Consider the following 9,137-nt stretch of genomic DNA (forward strand, 5'->3'; position numbering starts at 1 on the left):
TCTTATCTATAAAAATTAAATAAAAAGGTAAAGAGGTACTAGGTAAAGGCTTTTCACTTGTATATTTTAATCAATATAAAAGTTATTTTACCTGCTGTAAGTAGAAGCTATTATTGGAATAGCTGTCTCTCGCAAGTACTTTATACCTGATGGCTTTGTCAGAAAATCATTCATTCAAAATGATCAGAACAAACAAAAATGTTGTCGGTAATATTGACATCACCTAGGGAGAGTTTCCACAAGTTTCTCCGTTCCAGATTCTTAGGAAATCTAAAAAATATAGGTATTATTCATACTTATAATATTACTGAAACAGGAAAAAATAGGTTGAACAATTAAAAAATATATCTTTTTAATAATTTAGATAATGATTTAGTCAGTATTTTATCACTGCTAATTAAGTACTAAATGCTTGTGTAACACACTTTCTAACCATATCTTACCACTAAATAAATGTCCATACATAAAAACTACACAACAATAAGAGGAAAATGCCACACTAAACACAAATAAACTCAAATACGTTAATAGCGGCTACACACTTTTCCTTTGAGAGATGTCATCGACAATCATCGAAATGCGGACGTAGGCGAGAATATTAATTGGACCAATAGAAATTTGTGTCTCCTGAATATCTGATTTATTTATGTACATTCGCAAACAAATACATCCAAAGCTCCTTCTAGTGGTTACAATTCGTTGGTTCTACTCAATGCTTTTGTCGGAATTTTTTACTCGGGGGTTAGTTAGTTAATATGAAGTTAGATTTTCATAGTTTCCAAATCCAAGATGGCGGATCCAATATGACCTCGGAAACATATTTGTGAATTTTTCCAGATTTTTTCGACGATCAGTTGCTCTACTTGACCTTCAAAATGACCTTAGCATGACCTTAAATGACCCTTGGGAGTCGCTGCGGGGTAAAATGAACTACGGTTTCGTGATTAGGGACCTCGGAAACATATGTATGAATTTTTCCAGATTTTTTCGACGGTTATTTCTCTACTTGATCTTCAAATGACCTTGAAACTGATGTGATGGAGCTTAACTGACCTATTCATCTTAATCAGCGATCCCAAAAACCCTATAAGGACCAGCCCGCTTTGGGTGTTTCAATGCGGATCAAATGTTGACCTGTGTTTAGCAAGATTCAACGAAATACCTTTCTTCGTATATTTCAAGCCGCACAGTGATCTTGGGTGAGGTTTTTTGATCTTGGTGTCATTGAGACTTTTGTTCAGCAAGCTGAAACCTACCTCTCTGCAAAATTTCAGCAAGATTTACCGAAAGACCATTTTCCATATATTTTGTGCGGGGTCCTTTGATTATTATCTACATTTTCTTTTTTCTTTTAATAAGGTGGGAGATTCGGCGGTATTTTTATCCACTGGAAGGCCAGACCGTCCCTACATTGGGCGAATCGAAGCCATGTGGGAACTTTGTGGCACTATGGTTGTCAAAGTGAAATGGTTCTACCATCCCGAAGAGACAGTCGGATGCCCGCAAAATCTTCAATATCCGGTACGTTACTTATCATGTTATTTACTATTTATTATCATAGCATATTGGTCGCAACACTTAGGCAGCTACTAGGTTATGTTGCTGCATCTACAGAGGAATGTCCGAGGAGCAATAATCAGTTATGCAACCAGCAGCACGCAGGGTCTTATGACGTTATACCGCTGAATGTTTGCGATTTGCAGCGCAATTTAAACTCGCTTATTTTAAAACTCACTTGTTGGATTTTGATAATTTACATAAACTCAGCAAAAAAATTTAGGGAGCAGAAAAATGTTCAATATTTCTTTAGCGATTTTTGAAGGGCTGTAACTTCGTGAGTAATGGTCGTATCGAGGAAAAAAAAAAGAAGCATCTTGAAGCTTTGTAGTTTTGAAGTTTTGAGGCGAAAATGTTTTTGAGTATCACTCTCGGTGCAATCAAAAGGAATAATACAAGGAAAAAATTTTACAATTTTGTTTTTATGAAAATTGTCTATGGGCTTAGAATTTTTCTTTTCTGGATAAATCAATGCCAGGGTCATTTAGCATGATTTTTCAGCTCCTATTTTTTTTCTGTACGATTATTTCTCATTGAGACATCGGCTGTTGAGTGAAAAGTTATCTTTTTTTTTATCATTGATATCTCAATAATTAATGATCATACAGCGAACGAAACGTGAGTTTTGGAAACTTGAATTAATTCTATTCAAGGGCCTTTTGGATGTTTGAGATTTTTTATACTCGGTATTAATTTGAAAAATTTCAAAAAATTACTTTTCTGCTCTTTTGCAAAATCAACGACTATTTTGTGAATATTGGCGAAAGGTACCAATGTTTCTAGTTTTTTTTTAGCTCAATACATGTCCAGGAAGCTTGTAAATTTTAAAATCGAACCGTTTTCCTAAATGTCAGTTTTATAAAAAATTTAAGATGAAGAAGTAATTTTCCTCACAATTTCGCATTAAATGCTCATCAAATATCGAAAAAAATTCTAAATTTTGAAAGAGTAAATTTTGAATAAAAATCTATTTTTAAAAAATTTTTTGCGTTATCCTTTTTTACAATTTCACATTGAATGTTTCAAATGTCCAAATATAGAAATTTAAAAAAATATTGAAATTTAAAAATATTTAGAAAATTGTACTGAATCATTTTCTGTTTAGTTTTGATGACTTTTTTCTTCGCATGTCGTATTTTATCGAGTTAAAATTAATTGCATTACTTTAAGTTGATAAGTGAATCTTCATGCATTTTTATACCACGCATGGCCATACGATTTATTGGTCCTTATTTCTAAAGTTTTCAATTTAAAGAAACAGTTTTTTTCAAAACCCAATTTTTTTATAAAAAAAAATAATCTTCAATTTTATTGATAAACATTTTTTTCGATATTTGATAAGTATTCAATGCGAAATTATGAAAAAAATAACGCAAAAAAATTAAAAAAAATTTTGCATTTTTTTTAATATTTGAGTATTCAGTATTCAGTATTTAACGTGAAATTGTAAGAAAAATAACGCAAAAAAATTGTTTTCATCTTAATTATGATTACTGATTAATTGATGTTTAATTTTTTTTTTAAATTTTGACGATTAAGGGAAGGAAAACGGTTCTACCCATCGAATTCAAAGTTTACAGGTCTCATCGGCATATATTGAGCTAAAAAAAATCCTACTTTTTGCAATATTGGTAAAGTAGTCGTTGATTTTCCAAAACAGCCGAAAAAGTCATTTTTGCAGTGTTTCAAATTAATACTGAGTATAAAAAAATGTTCAAACATATCAAAAGATCATTGAAGAGGATTAATTCAATTTTCCAAAACCCATCTTCCGTTCGCTGTACGATCATTATTTCATGATATCGATGATAAAAAAGGTGACTTTTCACTCAATAGATGTTTCCTTTTTTTCTCGATTATTCATGAAGTTACATCCTTCCAAAAATCACTAACAAAATTTGAACATTTTTCTGCTCCCTCAATATTTGTGCCGAGTGTATCTTAAGTAGAGATAGGCACTTTTTCGAAAAAGTGTGTTACGGACATGTCCATTGGACATGTCGATGAAATGTCCGGACATGTCGGGAAAAAGTACTTTTGACCTTGAATCTAATAAGGCACCTATGAGTGACGTCATGTTTTCACAGGTCACTGCTTGAGGATACACAAAGCAAAATATTACTTTTATTCTAATGAATATGTGTCGACATATTTTACTTATACCTACCCTTAGACTTTTTTATAAACTGGTTTCTAATTTTCCCCGGACAGCCAATACACTTATTTAAATGTTTTTCCATCCTACTGGAATTCTTAAAAATTGTTTTTGAGCAGAAGTTACATTTATAATGATTTTTACTCAATTCAGAAAAATATAACCAACTGTTAATTTTGGCGTCATACTTCATTTATAAACTATTTGTGTATTAAATATTAAATTAAGAAACGACTGATTACTATTTACTAATCATTAACTTTGCCAAAAATAATGAATTGTAGACATATAAAAGAGGTTATATATTTAATATGTCAGTTTCAGTTAAACAATTACCAACAAAATGACAAGAAGCTGAAACCAACCTCAAAAATTTTTTGCGGGAATTATGAATGCAACAAATAATTCCGCGCATGCGCATACAACTTTTCAATCTTGAAAAGTGTCCTCAGGACATGTCCACTTTTCATGACATGTCCGATGGACATGTCCAGCTGAAAATTAAAATTTATCAAGCGAGTCCATTTTACCTTTGCACAAAAAATTGCTCATATTAGTGCTTTTTCAAATAAGAATGTTGAACACTGATTTTACTCGTTACAGACTAGTTGCAGCGACACTATCAGTTTGCTGTAAATGTATTATCAAAATTCGGGTGATTGTGTATAGAATAACCTTTGTACTATTTTAGGGAGCCCTGTTCGAGTCGCCACATGTGGACGAAAACGACGTGCAGACGATTTCCCACAAATGCGAGGTGTTGCCACTGAAGGAATACACCGAACGCCTAGGGGACGATCCTCAACGTTACGCAACAATATACGATAATAACGACATATATTACTTGGCCGGATACTACGACCCCACGACACACACAATAAAAATGGAGCCCGGCATACCGTTCACAAAAACAAATTGATAAAAAGTAGCAATAAAGTTAAAACTTACACGATAGTGATTTTTGGTGCTATAATTATTCATCAGACTTTTTACTGATTTTTTTTTTTAGCTATGACCTTTTTTATATGTTAAGTTTCAACTTATGATGGTTCTGTTAGCTGTTTCCCGATAGATATATCTTTGTAACATATTGTGTTAGTCCCACAGTTGTAAGCATTTGTTTATCTATTTTTAGCCTTTCGATAGAACAATTCTTAAATGATGCAATAAGGAATACAGTACAAGGAATATACAATCTACTATATGGATAAATGTTAGATGTCAATAATGCTTTTCTGGAATTAAGTATCTAACCTCTTCGAAAGCGCAGAAGCAATTTCCCAATATTGGATTTAAACGTATTTGCGGAAAAGTGTCGCAAATACTGAAATGTAACTTTTTTCTTGACTTAGGATTTAAGAGGCCCAAGGACTGAACCCTGAGGGACACAAAACCGGATAAGACTGAAATTACGAGACGCTAGTTCTAAATTTTTAACGGAGTTGAAATTGTTTTGAGAAATACGAACGGAGCTAGTGATAAAATAAATATTAAGATCCAATGTGGGAACTTTGCGTTATCTCTAATTTTTTTTTTCAAATAAATTTAAGAGAGGTTGATAAAGATACACGTGGGCATTTTTGTGAAGTAACGTAAGTGTTGAAGCGTCAGAAAATCGTACCTAAACATGTATCTCTAGTAGGTGTTGTAAATGTATCTATGGATTTTTCTATCAAATTTAACTTTGTAGATTTACCTAGGATTAAGAGATGTACATATATTTACAAAATATAGAAGAATATATTTTAATATCAGGCCAATAGCGACGTCATATGGTCTATTTTAATTCGTAAACGAGGGGGAAAATTTAAATTAAAAAATAAAAAATTACAACAACAATCAATTCCTGAAACATTTGGACTGTTATATGGGTGCCTAGTTTTTGTATTACTCGGACCTAATGACTGACTACTATTGGACAACACTCCTTTGTAAAAAAAGCTACTAAAGCTTTAAGAGATTCTCTGTAGGGGTAAAAAAATTTGAAGTGTTATTAATTTTATAATATACTTTTCGCGCGGAAAAACTTTATTAATGTCCCAAAACAGTTTATTACGTGGCCTATTTTGAGATTTTAAATAATCGAACGTCCCAATTTTCAACTCGAGACTGACAAATTTAAGTTAGGTCAGTTTTTGTAATTCGCGTTTTCAAATAGTTCGGATATGAAATTGATTTTATATCAATCTTTTTTTGTCCCATTTAAAAGTGTTTATAATTAAGGCTTTGGTGTATATTTTGTATAAAAATGATGAAACGTGCAATGTTATTTGACATTAGTACTTAGGAGCATAGTTTAGATATATGCTTTAGAAGCTTCTTCATAATTTAGAGTGAAATAAATGTCTCCGTAATTACTTAAATAAACATAATCATTCTTCCAGATTAATAATATATTTTCAATTTGTACGAAATACGCTTATAAGAAAAATCAACTAGTTTTTAGAAGCTTATTAAAGTAAGTATAGTCTCTCGAGTGTATTTTCATTTTACAACTCATAGAATAACGGTATTTAATATTTTTGGGTGAGCACATCATTTAAGAATGTCTTTATTAAAAATGACTTTTAAAAAGTTGAAAATATTGTCCTAATAAAGCAGTAATTGCGTTTATTTTATCGTTTTATTACCAGAACCGATTTTCCATATTTATTATGGCGTTTTTTAGTAACTCGATTTGGAAAAATGTTGAGTATTTATCTAATACAAAACTGGCCTAAAAAGATCAAATATGTCATAAAATACTTTATTCAAAATAATTTTTCAGCCGTTGAACTTCAACTAATATTTTTTTGTATCTCGCTAATTAGATAAATACTGAAATTTCCAAATATTAACCGTATTTTTGGGTCTTTGATAGATACGCAGTATTTTATTTTATAACATTTTTACTAGACATTCTGACCTTTACTTAATGTAAAATGAAACATGTCCAAAAACTGAAAATGTATACTTATTTAATAAAAAAAAAGTTATATGTCTATTTATTGTAACATTTAGAGGTCCTATGATAAGGTGTAAAAAGTCAGCTGAAGATTACAATAAACCTTATTTTTATTACTAATATGTCTTTGTGTGTACAGAAAGTGTTTATTTTTGCAAATTTCTTTCTGAAAAATACGTGGTGCTACTTTGGGAAGCGCCCTAAGCGTGACTCAAATTAGATTATCAGGGGTCTAAAAATGGAAAAAAAAGATACTGTAAATACATACAAATTCCAGCTTGTATATAAGTGCTTGACTACTACTCTCTATGATATTAAATATAAGATTAAAAACGAACATTTGTTTTATTTGTGGACATGGATAAATACAGGGTGTTGTGTAAGCAATGGAATGTGCCTGGAGTGAAAATAGACGAAGATGAAAAAAATCGTTTTTCCTCAATATTTTTTGACACTAGGACCATTTGGACCAAATTTGATCGGAATTCAAATTTAATCAGTATTTTGCCGTACATAGGTGCACTGAAAAAATGGAGGTAAATCACATAACGTATTTTTTTACTGAATTACTTGGGTAATTTCTTTTCTCCCATAATATTTAGTGTAAATTGATTTTAAAACGGATTTATACTTAAATTACTTTTTACATAGTAAAAATGTTATATTCCGTAATACATTATACATAAACTAAAGTACAATGTGATTTTAAAAAGAATAAATATAAACAGAGGTAAATATACCTCTGAAAAATGCAAAAATAATTAAAATCTGGTAAATCACATAACATTACATCTTTCCCGCGCATGCGTATGTATGGCGAAATGCGTCGGCTATCGCATTTCATCATCTGTTTTATCGTACTGCCGTTGTTATAGTCTTTCCGAAGTCAGTTGAACATGTATAAAAACGCCTAGCAATAAAATTGAATGAGTTTCGTAGGCGTCCCTAAAAAAGTTTTCTGCTAAAGGTAAAAAAATTATAATTTTTATATAATGTTTAGAAAATTTCTATTATACAGGGTGATTCAGAACTTATCCAATGGATGTACAGGGGACCCTTACAAATACAATTTTGTAAAGAAAAATTCAAAACGGTCAGTTCGAAATTGATTTAAAAATACACTTCTGCACGGCACTGGAAACTGGTCTACTGTAAAACCTGACCTCGCACAATGCGACCGGTATGGCGGCGTGATAAAAACGGACAAAAACGTTCGCAATGAAAGAAATATGTAAATAGAATTTTATCGCACCTATTTTATATCGGCAAATTCAAATGCTTTTGCCTTTATTAATTATTAATAAAATTAATTTGTGTTTTTAAATAATAAAATCATTTGACATACCCGATGCTGCAACAGCAATTGTTCAAAATTTTATCCACTCACGTGTAAACACATTTGGGTCCGTCTTACTCACTTTCTACGAACTAACACAAATGATGTCTTGTTTCACCATAACACAAACGCTTCACCATAAATTAAAACGATATCCATCAACTCCGAGTACACGCAAACCATTTTTGACACCAACTACTAAAAACGTATTATAAAAACCACAGATAACAGGTAAATATCGCAACGACCATTGCAAAATCCGAATTCAGTATTCAGAGTCGATGAGGCCACGTGGCGAATGATGCTAGAGACTACAGTTGTCCAGCTATGTAGTGGTTTAATGTGCTATAACTTCAATAATTTTTTTCTCAGAAACTATAAGGATTTTACAAATTTCTTTTTTACAATATTAACTCCATTTCTCATGCCGCATCTATTCCCAATTTTTTTTGGATAAGTTGTGAATCACCCTGTATGTTCATTTGACCAACACCATATTTTAATTATTTATGTCCTCAAATAATTTTACTATGATGAGATGGTCAATTTCGTTTTGTTCCGTTTCAAAAGGTCTCCAAAATGCCATGTTGTAATAATATTAGTAAACAAAATATCCCTCTTATTTTTCCCTTTCGTAATTGTAATATGAATGATTAATAGAAGGTGCCTATAATAAATTAAAATGACCTGAATGTCACCAAATTCCACATTGCTGCACTGCACTGATAGGCCATTTGTTGACTACTGAATTTATAGCCAGGTGGCCCACTGCAGCTGTGTTTGAGCCGCGTTTGCCCGCGCCCTTATTCTTCAACTGAGCGACCAGATCTGTATATGGGTATGGATAAATAAAATCTCGTTTTTGACATTCTACGTTATAAATAAAAAACATTTAATAAAAATGCCTCGTCAAAATTGTTTACCCATAATGAAATGACAGATATGATTTCGGTTTACTATCAACAAAATTTTAAAAAACGTGCTGTAGTAAGAAGTATTGCAGAAACTGATCACAATAGGTTTTTCAATGTTGTTTCAAACATATAGAGAAAAGAGTAGTTTTTGCCCCCTTAATCGGAATAGTCGACCGACACAATAATAATAAATTTTAGATATGAATGAGGAAAATCCAACTATTAGTATCC

General features: G+C 31.5%; 1 protein-coding gene across 3 annotated transcripts in view; it reads left to right on the plus strand.

The window, feature by feature from the left end:
* The window catches only part of LOC108912772 (protein winged eye), a 241,345-nt gene extending 234,352 nt beyond the window's left edge, over positions 1 to 6,993 (plus strand). For all 3 annotated transcript variants that reach the window (XM_018718154.1, XM_018718164.1, XM_018718172.1), the window contains 2 exons: positions 1,360 to 1,521; positions 4,404 to 6,993. In XM_018718154.1, coding sequence (XP_018573670.1) covers positions 1,360 to 1,521; positions 4,404 to 4,631 — 390 coding nt within the window. In that variant the 3' untranslated portion in view covers positions 4,632 to 6,993. The remainder of the gene's footprint in view (positions 1 to 1,359; positions 1,522 to 4,403) is intronic.
* The last annotated feature ends 2,144 nt before the right edge of the window (positions 6,994 to 9,137 follow it).

Source organism: Anoplophora glabripennis, unplaced genomic scaffold (assembly GCF_000390285.2).
Source record: "Anoplophora glabripennis isolate ALB-LARVAE unplaced genomic scaffold, Agla_2.0 scaffold33, whole genome shotgun sequence".
Taxonomy (NCBI): domain Eukaryota; kingdom Metazoa; phylum Arthropoda; class Insecta; order Coleoptera; family Cerambycidae; genus Anoplophora; species Anoplophora glabripennis.